This window comes from Triplophysa dalaica, chromosome 8, assembly GCF_015846415.1.
Source record: "Triplophysa dalaica isolate WHDGS20190420 chromosome 8, ASM1584641v1, whole genome shotgun sequence".
NCBI classification, from domain to species: domain Eukaryota; kingdom Metazoa; phylum Chordata; class Actinopteri; order Cypriniformes; family Nemacheilidae; genus Triplophysa; species Triplophysa dalaica.
The window spans coordinates 20,794,806-20,819,665 of record NC_079549.1 but is presented as its reverse complement, the minus strand read 5'-3'; the positions used below and the strand labels follow the sequence as shown (position 1 = coordinate 20,819,665).

Here is a 24,860-nt window from a genome sequence, read left to right as displayed (position 1 = left end):
TAAAAATGAAGCCTTTATAATGCTGTCTTTATGAAATTATTTTTAGATGTTCCTGGAGAACCTTTGAACTGCCGCATCAACAAAGTAAACAAAGACTGCATGTTTGTGGCTTGGGATAAACCTGAGTCAGATGGTGGCAGTCCTGTTACTGGATACTACATAGAACGCAAAGAGAGGAACAGTCTTCTTTGGGTTAAAGCTAATGATTCTGTTGTTCGTACAACTGAATATCCTTGTGCCGGCCTGATTGAAGGTTTGGAATACAATTTCAGAGTGTCTGCTATAAACCGAGCTGGACAGGGTAAACCTAGCAAGAAAACAGATTTCATCACAGCAAGAACACCTGTTGGTATGTGCATGTACGATAATATGCATTTTTCTAAATACATGTTTTTATTTTGAATATGTACACATGTTTAATATTTTGACTATTCAATCAAATAGATGCTCCTGGAAAACCAGAGTTGCTTGATGTAACTAAGAACACCGTAACATTGGTTTGGACCAAACCAAAGAACGATGGTGGAAGCAAGATAATTGGATACTATGTTGAGGCCTTAAGGGTCCCAGAAGACACTTGGGTACGTTGCAACACAAGCAGTCAAAATGTGCCACGTGAAGAGTACATTGCAACTGGGCTAGAAGAGGGTGCCAAGTACCAGTTTAGGGTCATTGCCAAGACTGCAGTTAACATTAGCAGACCATCTGAAATCACTGATCCCATACTGGTGTCTGCAGAGAATGGTAAGCATATACATTTTGGGATTGATTTGACATTACCTTGTAAATAGTTACCTAACAAGTTGTTGTTTTATCGATTTTGTCTTTTTTGCTTGTCTACAGTGCCTCCAAGAATAGAACTTTCCATACAGATGAAAAAAATGTCACCAGTAAACGCTGGGTCAGATGTTTGTCTTGAGGCAGAGGTTTATGGCAAACCAATGCCCAAGGTTAGATGGACCAAGGAGGGAGAAGTGTTGAAAACTGATAAAGACTTTAAGATTTCTCAAAAGAGACACCTCTTCTCTCTCAGCATTGATGCAGTTACCAAACTAAATACAGGAAATTATGGAATTCTTGCAGAAAATGCAAGTGGTTCTACAACTGCTGAGATACAACTTAAAGTACTGGGTAAGTTAAATGATGTTCAGATGTTTATCCAAAATAGCGCTTATTAGATGAGATACAGCATTGCTATCCCACATTTTTGCAATAAAATAATAATTGCTTTTCTGTTAAATAGATATACCTGGCCCACCGGTCTCTGTCAAATTTGATGAGGTCCTTTCAGATAGAATCAAGTTGAGCTGGACGGCTCCACACTCAGATGGTGGTTCTCCAATTACAAATTATGTTGTTGATAAACGTGAGACAAGCAGAGCTAACTGGGCTCAGGTCTCTGCTAAAATCAGTGGTAATACAACTGAAATTCTAGTGGAGAGACTGATAGAGGGGCATGAATATCAGTTCCGTGTTCGTGCAGAGAACCACTATGGTGCTGGTGATGCCATCATATCAGACCCTGTCCTTGCAAGGAATCCCTTCAGTGAGACTTTAATCTTGTTCTTTGTATTTTTATGTTTTTGGATAGAGCATTTCTACATGTAATATACTTTGTTGTTCATAGCTGTTCCTGGAGCATGTGACCCACCAGTCATAACAAACATCACTAAGGAGCATATGACTGTAAGCTGGAAGGAACCATCTGATGATGGAAAGTCCCCTATACTTGGTTATATGGTTGAAATACGTGTGACCAAGGAAATCAACTGGATCAAACTCAACAGAAAACCATTGTTGGAGAGAACACTTGAGGTCGGAGAGCTCTCAGAGGGCACACAGTACGAGTTTAGAGTGATCGCTGTCAATAAAGCTGGCCAAGGCAAACCCAGTGAACCATCTACTGGTGCCGCTGCACTTGATCCCCTGTGTGAGTATCAAAAGTAATTTACAATATCATGCATGTGAATAGATTAGAGCATTTATCATTACCTCCTAATACTTTCTCACAGATCCTCCAGGTCCACCTGTTTCTCCCAAGGTCAAAGATACCACCAACAGCACTATAAGCCTTTATTGGACTAAGCCTGTGAGCGATGGTGGAAGTGAAATTTTGGGATACCTTATTGAATGCAAGAGAACCAATGCTACAGACTGGATAAGATGCAATGTGCCTAAAAACCTTAAGGATACACATTATGTTGTCACTGGACTGTTGGATAACTCTGAATATCAACTTCGTGTAACTGCTGTAAACAAAGTTGGATTTGGCCAGCCTTGTGAAGTTCCTGATAAACATGTTGCCAAGGATGTTTTCGGTAAAAAATATTTTGTTTTAAATTTAGCTAAAAAAATACTATTCAAAAGCTTAGGGTCAATTGACTGAAACGTTTTTCCTGATCTTAAAAATCTTTTGATCTGAAGGCATATATAAAAAGTAATTAATTTATTTGAATTACAAAATGAAACATTTCATTTAAAAAAGTTCATTCTTTTAATATAAAAAGATTATATTATGTAATTCCATAGTTTAAATAGATGATGAGTTAAATATTACTTATGTATACAATTAGCTTTAAGCCTGGTCATAAACTCAAGTCTGTATACCATATGCATATTATAATCATTATATGTACTGTATTGTTTTTTTGTGTAAATTTAGCTGCTCCTGAGGCTGAGCTTGACCTAGAGCTAAAGGACACTTTGGTCCTTATGGCTGGCAGTAAAATGAAACTTCATGCCAAAATAAAGGGTCGGCCAACCCCCAGGGTCACTTGGGCCAAGATGAACACCAACATTAAGGACAGACAAGGAATTTTTATCAAGACCACTGACAGCGACACATCAGTTTTTGTTGAGAAAGCAAATAGAAACGATGCAGGCAAATACATACTGAACCTTGACAGTGTAAGCGGAATGAAGATGTACACAGTTATTGTCAAGGTCCTTGGTGAGTTCTATGATTTTAAAAGGTTATATATATAATTATGATTATAGATAGCTTATGCTTAGTATTTGATGTTAAACGAAGTATATTATTATCACTAAACAGATACCCCTGGACCTCCAATGAATCTAATGGTTAAAGAGACATCGAAGGACAGTGCCTCCATCCTGTGGGATGCACCTCTCATTGATGGTGGAAGTGAGATTATAGGTTACATTGTTGAAAAACGAGACGCAGAAAGGAAAGCATGGTCAACAGTTTCATCCACTTGTACCAAAACATCTTTTAAGATTGACGGATTGGAAGCCGGTAGATCTTATAGCTTCAGGGTTATGGCTCAGAATGAATATGGTATTGGTGAGCCATGTGAAACAGCAGATGCTGTGAGAGCAACCGGTGAGTAACAATAATTTTTTTATACTTTCCAATATTTGAAAATATATATATTTTTTTAATAATTTTTAAATAAACTGAACAATACCTTTCAGAGCAACCTGGACCAGTTATGGACTTTAAGACCGTGCTGGTAACCAAGCATTCTTGTGCCCTTTCATGGAAAAAGCCTATCAGTGACGGAGGTACCCGTATTATTGCATACGTGCTTGAGGTCCTGAATGGTGGAGACAAATGGAAGGAGCTTCTCAGATCAAAGAACATGCAATACAGTGCAAAAGATCTTATTGAAGGAAGGGAATACAAATACAGAGTAAAAGCAACAAATGATTTTGGTGATGGCCCTGTGAAGGAACTCTCTGTGATTGCAGAAGACGTCAATGGTGAGAGTTTTAATTTTGTATTCATGTAATAATGGTTTCGGTTTTCCACTAGAGCTGCACGATTCTGGATAAATTGAGGATCCCGGTTCTTTTGTTTCAAATAGAGATTGCGATTCTTTTCAATTCAATTCTGAATGATGACTAAAAGTAATACATACTTTACTAGAGGTTCTGACAAAACCTTATTTGGGTACGTAATATGTAGGACTTTGCTTCAAAATGATTACATATTTCATGGTTAACCTACAGTAACTATGGTGAGAAATGTTTAACCACATATTCCTTAAGTAAACTAAAGTGTTTCTTCAATTTTCATTTTTACTTTAAATGCAAAAGTTTAACTTCCTAAAAAGTATAAATGCATTGAAGTAACTTGTATATGAAATATTTCTCAGTAAAACAAATTCATAAGGTGACACTTTTTTATTTTATACATTTGCCTGATTTTTACAGACTGCTTGAAGGGGTCTTTAATGAAAGACACTGCAGATAAACATAACAACGTAGTATTCTCACCTGTAAACAGTTTAAAATAACCTGAAAACATTAAATGATGGGCAACTTGAGGAAAAGCTCTAATAGTCCAGCTTCTCTATAGCGTTAATATAGTAATAGGCGCACTGAGGACGTGTTTTACCATAATGACGGATGTAAACGCTCACTTGGATTTTGTCCGCGCTACAAACTACAATTGTTAGTTTCGTTTCAAACATGTACAGTTAGGATGTGAAGCATAATCAGAACAATGTATCACAATCCTGAAAGACACTCATGAGAACAGCCTTTGTTGTCAGGCTGTATTTACTTTATATGTTGGTCTGTTATTTGGTGTGAGACTAATTTGGGCAGAGTAGGAGCTTGTAAACGAGTCTCATGCGTATGAGTTGTCAACTCTCTGCTTTAATCCCAGTACTTCTGTGATCATTTGGCACAGAAATAATGATAGTGTGTGTTTTGCAAAGACTGTTTGTGACGTCGTTACATACCTTATAATAATAATTTTAACTTCTGCGGCAGCAACAGCATATAGAAACGTTATGATTTTAGTCTGAGGTGTAAATAAATAGACACACGAGAATCGTTGATTTTCATTAATGAGATCGTCTGGTGTTCGATTCTAGATCAGGATCTTTTAACGATTATTGTGCAGCTCTATTAATCACCTCACATATTGTGTTCAATATGTGTTGATTACCTTTCATCCACTGTTGTTATAGTTCTTCCAAGCTGTGACTTAAGAGAGTTGCCGAATTTGAACTACATAGCAAAAGAGGGAAGCAATGTTCGTCTCAAGATTCCTATCAGTGGAAAACCTGTCCCTGTGGTCACATGGAAGAAGGGAGAGGAGGAAAATCTCACAGATACAGGAAGAGTGTGTGTGGAATCTACAGCCGTAAATACAACTCTCTTGATTCGTGACTGTCAGAGGACTGATGCCTCAAAATACACCATCACTCTTCGCAACACTGCTGGAACAAAAGAGTCCACCATTTTTGTCAGAGTTGTTGGTAAACCAGGAATTCCAACTGGAATAATCAAGTTCAAGGAAGTGACTGCAGATGGTGCAACCTTAAAATGGGGTGCTCCTAAAGATGATGGCGGATCAGAAGTTACCAATTACATTCTTGAGAAACGTGATTCCATTACTAATATGTGGGTCACCGTGTCCTCAGCTGTGGACACAAACAGTTTCAGAGTGGCAGGTCTCCATGAGGGTACTGAGTATATCTTTAGAGTTAGTGCCGAAAACAAATATGGAATTGGTGAGGGCCTCAAATCAGAGCCTATGATTGCCAAGCATCCATTCAGTAAGTGGATTTCAGAACATTTTTGTCAGTATAATTTGAATATTATAAATATGAATTTATAAATATGAAAGTAAAACAGTCTCACTCTCTTACTTACAATTACTTCATCAGATGTACCAGATGCACCTCCTCCACCACAAGTCATGAGTATGCGTCATGATTCAGCAACACTTGAATGGTCTGATCCAAGGAAAACTGGAGGCTCATCAATCACAGGTACAGAAATAAAATAAATTTTTTGGAGCTCACAGTTAGTTGGAATAAAAAAACCTATAAATAATTCAACCCTCAAATTAATGGATAGATAAAAACTATTTGCGCTTACAGGTTACCATGTTGAATTCAAGGAGAAAAACAGCATGTTGTGGAAAAGAGCAAGCCCAACTCCCTTGAAGATGAGAGATTTCAAAGTGACTGGTCTAACTGAGGGTCTAGAGTATGGGTTTAGAGTTATGGCTATAAATTTGGCTGGTGTTGGAAAGCCGAGTCTTCCAACTGAGGCATTGGTTGCCTTGGATCCAGTAGGTAAGTAAAGCATTTTTAAAGGCCTTAGCATATCATACTATTTAAATATATGCCCCAAAATAATTAGGGCTCATTTTTAATAATTTGCTTGAACATTATAGATGCACCTGGCAAACCTGATGTGATTAGCATCACTAGAAGCAGTGTAACACTACAATGGACCGAACCTCAGTATGATGGTGGACACAGACTTACTGGATACATTGTTGAAAGACGTGATCTCCCGGCTAAGGTCTGGGTAAAGGCTAACACAGTGAATGTTGTTGATTGTGCATATAGTGTAAATGACTTGCAGGAGGGTTGCAAGTATGAATTTAGAATCAGAGCCAAGAATGCTGCTGGAGCACTAAGTCCACCCTCGGAACAAACTGATACCCTTATGTGCACGGATGAATATGGTAAGCCTCAGTTTGTTGTCTAGTGCATGTATCTTGAGGTAATAATATTCTGTTTTATTTTTACCTTAGAAATGAATAACCTAGGCACTGTTTGTTTTGCAGCGGCACCAACCATTACTATTGATCCAACAGTAAAGGAGGGGCTTACTGTCAGAGCTGGTGATATCATTATCATCACAGCAACAAGCATTGTGGGCAAACCTCAACCAACCTCTGTGTGGTCAAAGGGTGGAAAATACTTCAAGCCATCAGATGTCTGTCAAATAGAAACTACCCCATCCTCTTCTACTCTTTCTATTAAGTATGCAAGTCGGAAGGAATCAGGAGAGTACACAATTACAGCAAGTAACCCATTTGGTGTCACAGAGGAGAATGTTAAAGTGACAGTTTTGGATGTCCCTGGGCCACCAGGACCAGTTGAAGCAAGTGGAGTTTCTTCTGAAATGGTCACTTTGACATGGACACCACCTCATGAGGATGGTGGATCGCCAATTAAGTACTACACATTGGAGAAAAGAGAAACAAGCCGTCTACTTTGGACCATTCTTGCTGAAAAGGTTATTGACTGCCACTTTGTGGCCAATAAGCTTATCCAGGGAAATGAGTACATCTTCCGTGTTTCTGCTGTAAACAGTTATGGAGCTGGTGATCCTTGCCATTCTGAGCCAGTCAAAATGGTTGATAGCTATGGTATGTGTTAATATCTCATATTCTTTTTCTGTTTGTGGTTGGCACAACACAGCTGGATATATATACATGTATGTAATACAATTCCTATTAAAGTTATGCTTTATTTCAGGTCCTCCAGGCCCTCCAGGTAGACCAGAGGTAGAAAATGTTGGTGGAAATTCTGTTACGATTGCATGGAAAAGACCATCTGATGATGGTGGCAGTAACATAATAGGCTACATGGTGGAGAGGAAGGAAAAGAAGGGCATGAGATGGTCACGAGCATCAAAGACAGCAATTACAGACCTCCACTTTGAAGTGAAAGGATTAAAAGAGGCAGTTGAATATGAATTTAGAGTAGCTGCTGAGAATAAGGCAGGTTTTGGAGAGCCAAGTGAGCCTTCACTGCCTGTGAGGACCAAGCTTGTTGCTGGTAGGTATATTGATTATTTATTTTTTATCAGCTATAATTTTTGCATAGATGTTCCTAAAATGTATCCTATCAATTCCCAGATGTTCCTGCACCACCAGTCAACCCTCGAGTCACTGACACAACAAAAACAACAGCCGAATTGCACTGGGGCAAACCACTAAGTGATGGTGGCATGGAAGTCACAGGATACCTTGTTGAACACAAAAAAGAGGGAGAAGAAGAATGGGTGAAAGACACAGCAACATCTTTAAGGATCACAGAGTTTGTTGTGCCTGATTTGCATGCTGGAGCCAAGTATCACTTCAGAATAAGTGCAGTGAATGCAATTGGTGTTAGTGAACCAGCGCAAACTGAGGATCTTGTTGAAGTTATTGAACGAGAAGAAGTACCTGATCTAGAACTTGATGTAGAACTTAGGAGAACATTAGTTGTTAGGGCAGGTGCCTCCATTCGTATATTTGTTCCTATTAAAGGTCGTCCAACACCTACAGTGACTTGGACCAAAGAGGATGCACCACTGAGGACTCGAGCAAACATTGATAATACCGAATCATACACTTTATTGGTCATACCTGATTGCAATAGGCGTGATGCAGGAAAATATGACTTGACGGTGAAGAATGCTGCTGGAACAAAGACTGCCTCTGTTAATGTGAGAGTGTTGGATTCTCCTGGACCTCCTCTAAATCTAAAACCGACAGCAATTGACAAAGAGAGCATCACTTTGCAATGGGAAATGCCTCTTATTGACGGAGGTGCAAAGATTACCAATTACATAATTGAGAAAAGAGAATCTACTCGGAAAGCATATGCTGCAGTAATCACACAATGCGCAACATGCTCTGTTAGACTTCCTGATTTAGGAGAGGGTTTAGAATACTATTTCAGAGTTTCTGCTGAAAATGAGTATGGCATTGGTGAAGCAGTTGAAACCCCAGACCCCATCAGAGTATCTCAGGCACCAACACCACCACAAAATGTCACTTTTGCTGATGTCACAAAGAACTCAGTTAACCTTGCATGGACAAAACCACAACATGATGGTGGAAGTAGAGTTACTGGCTATGTGGTTGAGGCACAAAAGAAAGGAACAGATCAGTGGGCCCATGTTACAACTGTTAAGACTCTGGACTTTACTGTAAAAAATCTTAATGAAAATGAAGAGTATGTGTTCCGTGTAATGGCAGTGAACAGTTCTGGCCGAAGTCAGCCTCGTTTAAGCAGGCCTGTTGTTATTAGAGAACAAAGTTCAGAGCCAGAATTTGATCTTCGTGGTGTTTGTCAGAAGACGGTTATCGCCAAGGCTGGTGAAGATATAAAGGTTGAAGTGCCTGTTTATGGACGTCCTAAGCCAACAGTTTCGTGGCAGAAAGACAATCAACACCTCAAAGTTACACAACGGACAATGACGGAAAATACCTACAACTCAACTATCCTGATCATAAATGAATGTTTAAGGAGTGACAGTGGAGTATACTCAATGACAGGAAAGAACATAGTTTGTTCAGTCACAGACAGCATAACAGTGAAAGTGCATGATGTGCCTGGACCACCAAAGGGGCCAATTAAACTGGACAAAATATCACGTACGTTCATTGAGTTCTCATGGGACACTCCTGAAAATGATGGAGGAGTGCCAATCAATAACTATGTAGTTGAAATAAGGGAAACTACTAGTCAGACATGGACAGAACTTTCCTCATTGATCATTCGCACAACATTTAAAGCAACACGTTTAAAGACAGGCGTTGAATACCAGTTCCGTGTCAAGGCCAAAAATAGATATGGCACAGGACCTCCAATAACCTCAGAGGCAGTGGTTGCTGCATATCCATTTAAGGTGCCTGGGCCACCAGGAACACCCAATGTTGTTGCTTTCACAAAGGATAAAATGACAATTGGCTGGAATGAGCCTGTTTCTGATGGTGGAAGTGAAGTTATTGGTTACCATGTTGAGAGGAAAGAGAGGAACAGTATTATCTGGCACAGGATTAGCAAGGCACTTGTGGTTGGAAATCTTTTCACGTCCACTGGTCTAGAGGATGGTGTTGCATATGAATTCCGTGTGATTGCAGAAAACATAGCTGGAATTGGGAAACCAAGCAAAGCTTCTGAACCAATGCTTGCTCTTGATCCAGTGGATCCACCTGGTCAACCTGTTCCTGTCCAAGTGTCCAAAAATGCCATCACTATTCAGTGGACAAAACCAGAGTATGATGGTGGATTCAAGATTACAGGATATACTGTAGAAAAGAGAGACATTCCAGCTGGACGCTGGATACGAGCCAACTTCACAAATATAATTGAAACCACCTTCACTGTAAGTGGTCTAACGCAAGACTCCTCTTATGAATTCCGTATACTTGCAAGGAATTCTGCTGGTGCTGTTAGTAATCCATCAGAGTCATCAGATCCAATTATTTGCAAAGATGACATTGTAGAACCAAGAATTATGGTTGATGCCAAATTTAAAGATGTTGTACTTGTCAAAGCTGGAGACGTCTTCAAACTTGAAGCTGATGTTGCAGGCCAACCATTACCATCAATGGTTTGGACCAAAAATGGAAATGATGTTGAAAACACATCCAAACTACAAATTAAAATGACAGATCTTACAGCAGGATTAATCAACAAGGATTCTGTTAGAAGGGATGGTGGTGAATTTGTTCTAACAGCAACAAATGTTGGTGGTTTTGCAAAGCACATCTTCAATGTGAAGGTTCTTGATAGACCAGGACCACCTAGGGGACCTCTGGCAGTTTCAGGTATTACTGCAGAAAAATGCACACTCACATGGAATCCACCTGAAGATGATGGGGGTGCAAACATTGAACATTATATAATTGAAAAACGTGAATCAAGCAGACTTGCCTGGACAGTTGTGGGATCAGACTTACAGGTTAACCAGCATCAAGTAACAAAATTGCTTAAAGGAAATGAATACATTTTTAGAGTAATAGCTGTTAACAAGTACGGTATTGGAGAACCTCTAGAGTCTGAGGCAACAATTGCAGAAAACCCATATCTACCACCAAGTCCCCCACAAACACCTGAGATAACAGCTGTCACCAAGGATTCAATGGTACTCTGTTGGAGGGCACCATCTAGCAATGGTGGAAGTGAAATTACCAGTTATCGCATTGAGAAGAGAGATAGGATTGGTTTGCGGTGGGTTAAATGTAACAAAAAGAATGTTACTGGCCTGCATTTCAAGGTTACTGCCCTCGTCCCAGGCCATGAATATGAATTCAGAGTTTTTGCAGAAAATGCAGCAGGAATAAGTGAACCAAGTCCTTCGTCACCATTTGTTAAGGCCACAGATGCTCTTTTCAAACCAGGGCCCCCTGGCAATCCAAGAATCCTTGACTCGACAAGTTCTTCCATCACACTTGCATGGAACAAACCAGTTTATGATGGTGGTTCTGAAATCACAGGGTATATTGTTGAGACCTGTCTACCTGGAATTGAGGAAGAAGAATGGACAATTGTCTCCCCTAAAGAAGGGGTAAAGGGGACATCCTTTACAATTACAAATCTTAAAGAAAATCAGGAATACAAAATCAATGTGTCAGCTCTAAATAGTGAGGGTATTGGAGAAGCAGGATCTGTTCCTGGGTCACCCAAAGCAGAGGAGAGACTTCTACCTCCAGAGGCTGATCTTGATGCTGAACTTCGCAAGATTATAAGCATAAGAGCTTGCACTACACTGAGACTTTTTGTGCCATTTAGAGGTAGACCAACACCTGAGGCCAAATGGTCAAGAGAGAATGATGAACCTTTGGATAGAGCTACTATTGAAACTACATCTTCCTTTACATCACTTGTTGTCGGAAATGTGAATCGATTTGACAGTGGCAAATACACTTTGACTGTGGAAAACAGCTCTGGAGCAAAGACAGTTTCTGTGATTGTTAAAGTTTTAGACACACCAGGAGCACCACAAAACCTAAAATTCAGTAAGGTCACTAAAGAATCTGTGTCACTTGTGTGGGACCCTCCACTAAATGATGGTGGCTCAAAAATTAAGAATTATGTTGTTGAAAAGCGTGAGGCAACCAGAAAGGCATATGCTACAGTTAATGCCCTCTGTCAAAAAACTACTTGCACAATTGATCTACTTCAAGAAGGGTGTAACTACTATTTCAGAGTTCTTGCAGAAAATGAATATGGCATTGGTCTTCCTATTGAGACAGGTGAATCAGTCAAAGTGTCTGAGAAGCCACTTCCTCCGGGGAAGATTACGCTTCAAGATGTAACAAAGACAAGTGTCACTTTGTCATGGGAGAAACCAGAACATGATGGAGGAAGTAGAGTGGTTGCTTATGTTGTTGAGATGCAAAGTAAAGGCATTGAGAAATGGACGCAAGCTGTGATTGTTAAGGTACCTGAAGCGGTTATTAATGGACTTGTACCTGGTGAGGAGTATATGTTCCGTGTTTCTGCAAGGAATGAAAAGGGAACCAGTGATCCTCGTCAAATTGGTGTGCCTGTGATTGCCAAGGACCTTGTAATTGTTCCATCTGCTAAGCTGTTGTTCTCAACATTCAGTGTCCTGGCAGGAGAGGATTTAACAATTGATGTTCCATATATAGCTCGTCCCAAGGCCACCATTTCATGGTTAAAGGAAGCAGCTCCACTTAAACGAACTACCAGGGTAAACTTTTCTTCTACCGATACACAGCTCAGTCTAATAATCAAAGAGGCTTGTAGAGATGATGTTGGCCAATATAGCATTAAGCTATCAAACACAGCTGGTGAGACAACAGTGGATATTGGAATTGTTGTTCTTGACAAACCTGGTCCACCAACAGGCCCTGTTAAAGTTGAAGAAGTAACATCTGACAGTGTTACTATTTATTGGAAGCCACCAGAGTATGATGGAGGCTGCGTCATTAACAATTATATAGTTGAAAAGAGAGACACATCCACAACCAATTGGCAGATTGTTGCAGCAAATCTAGCAAGAACTCAAATTAAAGCAGGAAGACTGAAAACAGGCTCTGAATATCAATTCAGAATTGCAGCAGAGAACAGATATGGCAAAAGCCCTCTCCTTGTGTCTGAATGTGTTATTGCCCAGTATCCTTACAAACTACCAGGGCCGCCTGGAACACCTTTTATACAATCTTCTAAAAAGGATAGTATGGTGGTGGTGTGGAATGAACCTGTCATTGATGGTGGAAGCACCATTTTAGGATATCACCTTGAACGGAAAGAGAGAAATAGCATTCTTTGGATTAAATTGAACAAAAGTCTAATCCAAGACACAACTTTCAAGACCACAGGTCTTGAGGAAGGCCTGGAGTATGAGTTTAGAGTTTATGCTGAGAACATTGTTGGTATTGGGAAGGCTAGCAAAATCTCAGAAGGCTACATTGCCAGAGATCCTTGTGATCCTCCTGGAACACCTGAAGCAGTTAAGATAACTAAGAGTTCAATTACAATTGAATGGACCAAGCCAGAGTATGATGGTGGAAGCAAAGTCACTGGCTACATTGTAGAGAAGAAGGAATTGCCTGAGGGACGATGGATAAAAGCAAATTTCACTAATGTTATAGAGACAGAATATACTGCAACAGGTCTCACAGAGGATCAGAAATACGAGTTCCGTGTCATTGCAAGAAATGCTGCTGGAGTCTTCAGTGATCCTTCATATAGCACTGGGACTATCGTGGCAAAGGATGAGATAGAGCCTCCACGTATCAGCATAAATCCAGAGTACACTCAGACTATTTTAGTAAATGCAAGAGACAACTTTAAGATTGATGCAGATGTTCATGGAAAACCAGCCCCTACTATCCACTGGATGAAGGGTGAGCAGGAACTTGGAAACACTATACATCGGGAAATTAAAAACACAGAGAGCTTTACTTGTCTCACTGTTAAAGAGGCCAAACTTGCTGATGGAGGTCAATATACTCTACTGCTAAGAAATCCAGGTGGTGAGAAAGCTGTCCAAGTCAATGTCAGTGTCCTAGATAAACCTGGACCACCAGAGGGACCTATCTCTATTGCTGGTGTTACCAGTGAGCAATGCTTTCTTGCTTGGAAACCACCTAAACAGGATGGTGGCAGCAAGATCACTTATTATATTGTTGAAAAGAGAGAGACTAGCCGACTGCTGTGGACTGTTGTTGAGCCCAAAGTACAAGCTGAAAATCTTAAAGTAACAAAACTCCTAGAGGGAAATGAATACATTTTCAGAGTTTTACCAGTGAACAAATTTGGCGTTGGTGAGTCACTACAGTCAAGTGCAGTTATTATTAAGAACCCATTCACACCTCCAGATGCACCTAAAGGAGTGGAAGTCTCTGAAGTCAAGAAAGATTCAATGGTCTTAACCTGGGAGGTCCCAACAAATGATGGTGGCACACCTATCACTGGATATATTATTGAAAAACATGACAAAGAAGGTGTTAGGTGGACCAGATGCAACATGCACACAGTTACTAACCTTACATTCAAGGTTACTGGACTCCTTGAGAACCACCTTTATGAATTCAGAGTCACTGCTGAAAATACTGCTGGGGTTGGTGAGACAAGTTCTGCAACTGTATTCTATAAAGCTGTGGATCCTATATTTAAACCAGGGCCACCAAATAATCCAAAACTGATAGACATGACTAAATCAACTGTTATACTTACATGGGGAAAGCCCATATATGATGGTGGCTGTGAAATCCAAGGATATATTGTTGAAGCATGTGAAGTAAAAGCAGCTGTAGAGGGTGTAAAGGCTCCAGAAGAAATCAAGTCTGTGGAGGAGTCAGCAGTTGCTGAGGAATGGACAATGTGTACCCCACCAACAGGTGTCAAACTGACACGCTTTACTGTAGAAAATTTAAAAGTAAAACAGGAATATAAATTCCGGGTTTGTGCAGTTAACAAGGTTGGTGTTGGGGAGCAAGCTGATGTTGCTGGTCCCATTCTGCCAGAGGACAAAATTGAGGAACCAGATCTTGATATTGATCCTGAGTTTCGAAAGCTTGTCCGCATTAAAGCTGGAGGTTCTCTTAGGATGTTCGTTCCTTTCAGAGGAAGACCAATCCCACAAATCAAATGGGAAAAGGAAGGTGGACAAATAAAAGAAACGGCACAGATTGAGACCACCAGCAGTCACACTTATCTTGTGATTGATCAAACTAACAGAGCAGACAGTGGTAAATACACTGTGACTGCAGAAAACTCTGCTGGTGCAAAATCTGACACTATTAGTGTCAAAGTCCTTGACACACCAAGTGCTCCACTGCAACTTAAAGTGAAAGAAATTAAAAGGGAATCCGTTACCCTTACATGGGAGCCTCCATCTATGGACGGTGGTGCAAAGATAAAAAATTACATTGTTGAGAAACGTGAGAGCACTAGAAAAGCATTCTCTGCTGTTGTCACAAACTGCCACAAGGTGTCATGGAAAATTGAACCACTTCAAGAGGGCTGCAGTTACTATTTCAGAGTGCTTGCAGAGAATGAGCATGGTGTAGGGTTACCTGCAGACATTATAGATCCTATAAAGGTTTCAGAGGTGCCACAATGTCCTGGAAAATTAAGTGTTGTAGATGTTACTAAAACAAGTGTGTCTCTTGCTTGGGAGAAGCCCATTCATGATGGTGGCAGTAGAATTCTTCAGTATCTTGTTGAAATGCAAGTCAAAGGTAATGAGAAATGGTCTGGCTGTGCCAATGTAAAAACATTAGAAGCTGTGATTAGTAATTTGAACCCTGGAGAAGAGTACACTTTTAGAGTAATCGCTGTCAATGAAAAAGGAAAGAGTGACCCAAGAACACTTGCTGTCCCAGTGCAAGCAAAGGACCTTGTCTTTGGGCCTGATGTAAGACCTGCATTCAGCAGTTACAGTGTTCTTGTTGGAAAAGACCTCAAAGTTGAAATTCCCATTTTTGGTCGTCCAAAACCAAAGATAACATGGTCAAAGGACGGTGCACCCCTTAAATTCACAACAAGGGTTAACATTTCTAGTACAATGCACCATACTATTCTTAGCATTAAAGAAGCAGCAAGAGAAGATGGTGGAATGTATGGAATAAATGTGTCTAATACTGTCGGACAGAAAGAAGCGACTATTGAAATCATCACTCTTGATAAGCCTGGCCCGCCAACTGGTCCTGTGCGATTTGAAGAGATAACTGTATCAAGTGTTACATTGTCATGGGATCCTCCTAAGTTTACTGGTGGTTGTCCTATTTCAAATTACATTGTGCAAAAACGAGATACAACGACCACCGCATGGGAGAATGTTGCCATATCCCTAGCAAGAACAACACTGAAGGTTCCACGACTTAAGATTGGTGCTGAATATCAATTCAGAATCATTGCCCAAAACAGGTATGGCAAGAGTTATGCTTTGGACTCTTCAGCTGTGGTTGCCCAGTATCCTTATAGAGAACCAGGACCACCAGGTACTCCTTTTGTGTCATCCCTATCCAAGGAGCACATGACTGTTGAATGGCATGAACCAGTTTCAGATGGAGGCAGCAACATTATTGGATACCATCTTGAGAGGAAGGAGCGAAACAGCATTCTTTGGACAAAGATAAACAAGACATTAATCCAAGAAACAAGATTCAAAACCTGTCCTTTAGAAGAGGGTGTTGAATATGAGTTTAGAGTTTACGCTGAAAATATTGTTGGCATTGGCAGATGTAGTAAAATCTCTGAGGGCTTTGTTGCACGTGATCCATGTGATCCGCCTGGAACCCCAGAAGCTATACATGTCAGTAAAACTTCCATAACCATTGAGTGGACAAAACCAGAGTATGATGGTGGAAGTGTCATCACTGGTTATACGGTGGAGAAACGTGATCTCCCAGAGGGGCGCTGGATGAAAGCAAGCTTCACAAATGTCATTGAAACCAATTTTACTGTCACCAGCTTAACAGAAGGTGCCAAGTACGACTTCAGGGTAATTGCAAAAAATGCAGCTGGCACAATCAGCAAACCATCTTATAACAGTGGACCTATTGCTGCATTAGATGAGGTAGAGCCACCTAAGTTCTCAATTGACCCAGAATACACACAAGCACTTATTGTGAATGCCGGTGATACATTTAAGCTTGATGCTGACGTCTACGGTAAGCCAGTTCCCACAATACAATGGTTTAAGAATGAGAAGGTGCTTGAAAACACGCTTCGATGTGACATCAAGAATACTGATAATAGAGCATTTATCATGGTAAAAGATGCAACCAGACAAGATGGTGGAACCTACACTCTTCAGATCACTAATATTGCTGCCTCACAAACTGTTCCGTTCCAAGTGAAAGTGCTTGATAAGCCAGGTCCTCCAGAGGGGCCTCTTCATGTCACAGGTGTCTCCAGCAATAAATGCACTCTATCTTGGCATGCTCCACAAGACGATGGAGGAAACAGCATCACTCATTACATCATTGAGAGACGTGAGACAAGTCGCCTGGCTTGGAATGTGGTCAGTAATGACTGTAGAACCACAGTATACAAAGTGACAAAGCTCCTGGAAGGTAATGAATATATATTCCGTGTCATGGCTGCAAACAGTTACGGTGTTGGTGAGCCAATTACCACATCATCCATAATTATGAAAGATCCATTTGGTCACCCTGGATCACCACAAATTATTGAGGTAACAAATATAGCGAGGGATTCTATGACTATTTGCTGGAATGCACCAGATACTGATGGTGGAAGTGAAATTCTTGGTTACATAATTGAGAAAAGAGACAGATCTGGAATTAAATGGACAAGATGCAACAGACAGAAAGTCACAGATGTATGTTTCAGAGTGCAAGGCCTAATTGAGGATCATGAATATGAATTTAAAGTATCTGCTGAAAATGCAGCTGGAAATGGAGAGCCATGCTTGCCAACTTCATACTACAAGGCTTGTGATCCCAAATACAAACCTGGCCCACCCGTGAATGCACATGTTATTGATACAACAAATTCTTCGATTACAGTGGCATGGGGAAAACCCCTTAATGATGGTGGATGTGAAATTCAAGGATATATTGTTGAGATCTGCAAGGCTGAAGAGGAGGAATGGGTTATGTGCACTCCACCTACTGGCTTACGTGTTAACAAATTTGAAATTACTAAATTAACAGAACAGCATGAATATAAGATTCAAATATGTGCCATCAATAAAATGGGTGTTGGAGAACCCTCTGCTATTCCAGGTACTGCCAAACCTGAGGACAAGCAAGAAGTCGCTGAAATTCACCTTGATTCAGAGCTGAGAAAAGGAATTGTTGTTCGTGCTGGAGGATCAATCAGAATTAATGTACCATTTAAAGGTAGACCAATACCAAATGTGAAATGGACTAAAGATGAAGGTGAGCTGTCAGAAAAGACTGTGGTTGAAAAAGGTTTTAACTTCACCCAGCTATCAATTGACTCCTGTGATAGAAGAAACTCTGGAAAATATGCTGTAACTTTGGAGAACAGTAGTGGCTCTGTATCTGATTTTGTTTTAGTCAAAGTGTTAGATACTCCTGGGGCCCCTCTGAACCTTGCTGTTAAAGATATAAAGACAAACTCTGTCACTCTTGTTTGGGAACCGCCACTTATTGATGGAGGTGCAAAGATCAAGAATTATGTTGTTGACAAGCGTGAATCTACAAGAAAGGCTTATGCAAATGTAACAGCCAAGTGCAGCAATACAACTTATAAGGTGGAAAATCTTGCAGAAGGGGCCATGTATTACTTCAGAGTTATGGCTGAAAATGAATATGGTGTTGGTTTACCAGTAGAAACAAAGACTGCTTCAAAGGCTTCTGAAGTACCACAGCCAGTTGGAAAGGTAATGTTGACTGATGTGACTAAAGGAAGTGCATCACTGGCCTGGGAAAAACCAGAGCATGACGGTGGCAGTAGGATTGGTGGCTATTTGATTGAAATGCAACCAAAAGGAACTGACAAATGGGGTGTTGCAACAAATGTGAAGACATGTGAAGGCAATGTCACTGGACTTACTGCTGGTCAGGAATATATGTTCCGTGTTCTTGCATACAATGAGAAAGGAAAAAGTGACCCAAAGCCCCTTGCTGCTCCTGTTATTGCCAATGACCTCACAATTGAGCCAAGCTTTAAGTTGCAGTTCAATACATATAGCATCAAAGCTGGAGCTGACTTCAAACTTGAAATACCAATTTTTGGACGTCCAAAACCAAAGATCGCCTGGACAAAGGATGGGCAGTCACTTAAGGTAACATCCAGAGTTACTACTAAAAACACATCAACATCTACAATCCTACAGATAACTGACGCTTGTAAGGATGACCTTGGAAAGTATGCAGTTGCAGCAACTAATAGTGTTTGTGCAGTTACTGAAGATATTGGCATCATAATCCTTGATAAACCTGGTCCACCCATAGGACCAGTAAAAGTAAATGAAGTCAGCAATAACTCTGTTTCCATCTCATGGGAACCACCAGAGTATACAGGAGGCTGCCAAGTAAAGCATTATATTGTTGAAAAGCGAGACACTACTGAAATAACTTGGCAGGTTGTTGCTGGCTCAGTTGCAAGGACTTCTCTGAAAATCACTAAGTTAAAAACAGGTGCTGAGTATCAGTTTAGAGTCATTGCTGAAAACAGATATGGTAAAGGTTCTCCCTTGGACTCAAAGTCAATTGTTGTACAGTATCCTTACAAAACCCCTGGGCCTCCTGGTACACCACATGTGAAGTCTGCCACTAAGGACCAAATGGTAATTGAGTGGAATGAGCCAGTTAATGACGGTGGCAGCTCAGTAATTGGTTATCACCTTGAGAGCAAAGAAAGAACAAGTATTTTATGGACAAAATTAAACAAAACCCTTATCACTGATACCACATTCAAGATATGTAATCTTGAAGAAGGCATTGGATATGAATTTAGGGTATATGCCGAAAATATTGTTGGCATTGGCAGAGCAAGCAAAGTTTCAGACAGCTTTGTTGCTCGTGACCCATGTGATCCCCCAGGTACTCCTGAGGCTGTAGCCATATCAAAGAACCACATTACAATTCAGTGGACAAAGCCTCAATATGATGGTGGCAGCAAAGTGACTGGATATATTGTTGAAAGAAGAGACTTGCCTGAGGGCCGATGGATGAGGGCAAACTTTACAAATGTAATTGAAACAGAATTTAAAAATACAGGCTTGACATTAGGTAGTCAGTATGAATTTAGAGTAATTGCAAGAAATGCAGCTGGTGTCTTCAGTGAGCCTTCTGACAGCACTGGACCAATAACTGCTACAGATGAAATCGAACCTCCTAACGTTTCAATGGATCCCAAGTACAATGATGTTATTGTCGTCAATGCTGGAGACAATTTAGTTTTGGATGCAGATATCCACGGAAAACCCACACCTGATATCCACTGGCTAAAAGAAGAAAAAGAAATGCTTAAGACACTGCGCATTGAAGAAAAAAGCACCCAGAAATATGCTTCTATTACAATCAAAGACTGTACAAGATTGGATAGTGGACATTATGATCTTGTATTGAGTAATAGTGGCGGAACAAAAACAGTTCCAATAACAGTAAAAGTTCTTGACAGACCAGGTACACCAACTGGACCATTGCGTATAACTGGTGTCATGTCTGATAAATGTAACCTGTTCTGGTCAGAGCCCTCTCAGGATGGTGGTGCCAATATCTCTCATTATATTCTTGAGAAAAGGGAAACTAGCAGGCTGTCATGGACTGTTGTTGATTCCAACATTCCAACTGTGAGTTATAAGGTGACAAAACTTCTACCAGGTGATGAGTATATCTTTAGAGTTATGGCTGTCAACAAATATGGAATCAGTGAAGCATTGGAATCTCAGGCAGTTATTGCACGCAACCCATATAAGCCCCCAAGTGCACCATCAACACCGGAGGCAAGAGAGACATCAAAAGATTCAATGACTTTATCATGGAATGCACCTGAGACTGATGGTGGAACAGAAATTACCGGTTATCACTTGGAGAAGCGTGATAAAGATGGTGTGAGGTGGACAAAATGCAACAGACAGAAGTTGACTGATTTGTATTTCAAAGTAACCAGCCTGTCAGAGGGACATTTCTATGAGTTCCGTGTTGCTGCGGAGAATGAAGCAGGTATGGGAGAGCTTAGTGATTTGTCTCTGTTTTATAGAGCAATCAATGCCACAACTCCACCTGGTCCACCTCATCATCCTAAAGTGACCAATCACACAAGCTCATCTATATCTTTATCTTGGGGAAAACCTTCTACTGATGGTGGATCATATGTTAAAGGTTACATTGTAGAGATGAAAGAAGTTTCTTCAGAGGACTGGATCATATGCACACCTCCAGCTGGTATACAAGCAACACGCCTCACAGTTGAAAACCTGAAGGAGAATGCGGAATATAACTTCAGAGTCTGCGCAATAAATTCTGAAGGAGTTGGTGAACCTGCTGATGTGCATGGTTCAGTGACTGCATCTGAAAAAATTGAAGCACCTGAGATTGAACTTGATGCTGACCTCAGAAAGGTTGTCTCTGTCCGTGCAGGGGGATCCCTTCGCCTTTTCATTACAATTCGAGGTAGACCTGAGCCATCTATCAAATGGGAAAAGGAGGATGGAGCTCTAACCGAGCGTGCCCAGATCGAGTCCACAGGTTCATATACCATGCTTGTAATTGATCATGTCAATAGATTTGACAGTGGTAAATATGTGTTGACTCTTGAAAATAAGAGTGGAACAAAATCTGCATTTGTCAATGTCAGGGTGCTTGACACACCAAGTGCTCCACAGAAGTTTGAAGTGAAAGATGTCAAGAAAGACTCAGTGTCTCTCTGTTGGGAGCCACCCCTTACAGATGGTGGAGTTAAAATAACTAATTATGTTGTTGAGAAGAGAGAATCTACAAGGAAGGCTTATACAACTGTCACAAGTAACTGCACACAAACCTTTTTTAAAGCTGATGAACTGCAGGAGGGAGGCATTTTCTACTTCCGTGTGTGTGCTGTTAATGAGTATGGCTTTGGTATGATGGCAGAGACAAAAAGTCCTATTAAGGTAGCACAACCACCTAAACCCCCAGGAAAAGTAAGTCTTGTGGATGTCACAAAGAATAGTGTGACACTTTGTTGGGTGAAGCCTGTCCATGACGGAGGCAGCAAAATAATCTGCTACAATGTAGAGATGCAAAACAAGGGCAGTGACAAATGGGGTGTAAGCTGCACAGTTAAGGTCCCAGAGGCAACTGTAAGCAACCTCACACCTAATGAAACATACTCATTTAGAGTTATTGCATTAAATGAGAAAGGCAAGAGTGAGCCCCAAGAACTTGGCGTGCCTGTTGTGGCTAAAGATATTGAAATTGAACCTTCAGTCAATCTGCTGTTCAATACTTTTAGTGTTAAAGCTGGAGATGACCTTACTGTGGAAGTTCCTGTAAGAGGCAGGCCTAAGCCAGTTGTCTCATGGAAGAAGGATGGCCTTCCTCTGAGGCAAACAACCACCCTTTCAATCATCAACACTCTAGTGTCAACCAAAATTGTCATCAAAGAAGCTGCCATTGAGCATGTTGGTAAATATGAACTCACTCTTGCTAATACAGCAGGCACCATATCCACCGATATCGCTATTGTTGTCCTGGATAAACCCAGTCCCCCAGCTTCAGTAAAAGTTGATGCTGTGACTTCTGACAGTATTTCATTGTCATGGACCCCACCAGAGTATGATGGTGGATGCTCAATTAACAATTACATTGTGGAGAAGAGAGATACCAACACAACAGAGTGGCAGATTGTTTCAACAAATGTTGCCAGAACATCAATCAAGGTTCCTAGATTGACAAAAGGTTCTGAGTACCAGTTCCGTATTTATGCAGTGAACCGTTATGGAAAGAGTAAGCCAATTGACTCGCCGGGCATTACTGCAGAGTACACATTCAAACAGCCTGGCCCACCTTCAACACCACGTGTAGCTCATGCCACCAAAGTCTTCATGTTGGTTACATGGAATGAACCTGTTAATGATGGTGGTAGTACAGTCCTTGGATATCATTTGGAACGCAAGGAAAGAACCAGTATTCTATGGACAAAAGTGAACAGGACACTCATCAAGGATACTGAATTTAAAGTAACTGGCATTGAAGAAGGCATGATGTATGAGTTTAGGGTCTATGCTGAAAACATTGCTGGAATTGGCAAAGCAAGCAAAGCCAGTGAGGCCATAGCTGCACGTGACCCTTGTGATCCTCCTGGTCAGCTGGTGGTAACTAGCATTACCAAGTCCTCCGTATCTCTTTCTTGGGAAAAGCCTGAGTATGATGGTGGAGCCAAAGTCACTGGTTATACAATTGAACGTAGAGATCTTCCACAGGGGCGCTGGGTAAGATGCAATTTTACTAATGTTGCAGAGACCTACTTTGATGTTACTGGCCTGACAGTTGATGAGCAATATGATTTCCGTGTCATTGCAAAGAATGCTGCTGGACTATTCAGTGAGCCATCTGATAACACTGGTCCTATTACAGTTAAAGATAATGTTGATCCACCACGCATTATGATGGATGTCAAATTCAGAGATGTTGTAGAAGTAAAAGCAGGGGAAACCCTGAAGATTAATGCTGATATTGCTGGACGCCCACTTCCAGTGGCATCTTGGTCAAAGGATGGACATGAAATTGAACAGAAGGCAAGAATTCAGATAACTGGAACAGATACTAATACTATGATAGTAATTAAAGACTGCAAGAGAAGTGATTCTGGACAGTACGCCTTGACATTACAAAATGTGTCAGGAAGTGTCACAACACCAGTAAATTGTGTTATTCTTGATAAACCAGGACCTTCCGCAGGTCCATTGTCTGTTACAGGCCTCACAGCAGAGAAGTGCACATTGTCATGGGGGCCACCTCAAGAAATTGGTGGTGCTGAAATAACACATTATATTGTTGAGAAAAGAGACACCAGCCGACTGGCATGGACACTTGTACATGGAGAGGTCAAAACCACAACCTTCAAGGTCACTAAACTGCTGAAAGGAAATGAGTATATATTTAGAGTTATGGCTGTCAACAAGTTTGGAATTGGTGAAGTACTCGAAAGTGAAATTGTAAAAGTTACTGATCCATTCACCATCCCAGCAGCTCCAACTAATGTTGAAATCATAATTGTGACTAGCGAGTCAATGACTATTACTTGGGCAAAGCCTTGTTCTGATGGAGGCAGTGAGATCCTTGGATACATAATTGAAAGGCGGGAGAAATCTGGTCTTCACTGGGTCCGTGTAAACAGAGAGCTTGTGACAGACTTAACAGCTGAGATATCAAAAGTAAGAAGAGGATGTGAATATGAATTTAGAGTTTATGCTGAAAATGAAGCCGGTTTGAGTTCAGCCAGTGATCTGTCTGCTTCAGCACGGGCTGAAGATGAACTTATAGTGCCCTCTCCACCAACTAAACCTAAGATTCTGGACTATACAAAGAATTCAATTACTATTGCCTGGAAAAAGCCTTCATCTGATGGTGGTGCAACAATTCTTGGATACAGTGTAGAATATAAGAAATCAGAGGATGAGGAGTGGGTTGTGGCTATTCAAATGACAAAGAGCAACGAATTCACTGTATCTGGTCTAACACCTGAGGCAGAGTATGTATTTGCTGTTAAAGCAATAAACAAAATTGGTGTAAGCGAACTGTCACCTATTGCCGAGCCACAGATAGCAACAGAGAGAAAAGAGGAGCCTGTGTTTGATGTTGACATTGAAATGCGAAAGACTTTAATTGTCAAGCATGGCAATTCATTTACACTGACAGCACCATTTAAGGGAAGGCCAGTACCTTCCGTTACATGGTGTAAAGAGGATGTGGATCTTAAAGCAAGAGCAAGCGTTGAAACAACTAAAAACTGCACATCTATTACTATTGAGAAAGCCACAAGAAATGACTCTGGACAATACATTGTTAATTTGGACAATGGTGTTGGAACCGCATCTCTGCCAATGGTAGTCAAAGTCCTTGATTCCCCTGGATCACCAACTAATGTAAAGATTACAGAAGTCACAATAGATTCTGCTACAGTTACTTGGGAAGCTCCAGAAAATGATGGAGGAGATGCTGTCAAAGCTTACCATGTTGAGAAACGTGAAGCCAGTAAAAAGGCCTGGGTATGCGTAACCAGCAACTGTCACAGTTTGACATACAAAGTTGAAGCCTTACAAGAAGGGGCAATCTACTACTTTCGAGTTATTGGAGAAAATGAGTTTGGAGTTGGCGTACCTACTGAAACTAAAGATGGAACCAAGATTACAGGTAAGATTATTTCAATTTCTGAATATAAGGGCTGTTTCAGAATTGCTTAATTTTA

General features: G+C 40.7%; 1 protein-coding gene across 1 annotated transcript in view; it reads left to right on the top strand.

Annotated features, from left to right (window-relative positions):
• Window positions 1–24,860, top strand: part of LOC130427110 (titin-like) — a 131,273-nt gene that overhangs the window by 79,446 nt on the left and 26,967 nt on the right. Inside the window, 16 exon segments of the mRNA XM_056754158.1 lie at window positions 47–349; window positions 445–744; window positions 844–1,131; window positions 1,244–1,546; window positions 1,628–1,930; window positions 2,013–2,318; window positions 2,663–2,950; window positions 3,053–3,343; window positions 3,436–3,723; window positions 4,941–5,531; window positions 5,643–5,747; window positions 5,859–6,056; window positions 6,158–6,454; window positions 6,557–7,144; window positions 7,254–7,556; window positions 7,637–24,805. Coding sequence (XP_056610136.1) covers window positions 47–349; window positions 445–744; window positions 844–1,131; window positions 1,244–1,546; window positions 1,628–1,930; window positions 2,013–2,318; window positions 2,663–2,950; window positions 3,053–3,343; window positions 3,436–3,723; window positions 4,941–5,531; window positions 5,643–5,747; window positions 5,859–6,056; window positions 6,158–6,454; window positions 6,557–7,144; window positions 7,254–7,556; window positions 7,637–24,805 — 21,921 coding nt within the window.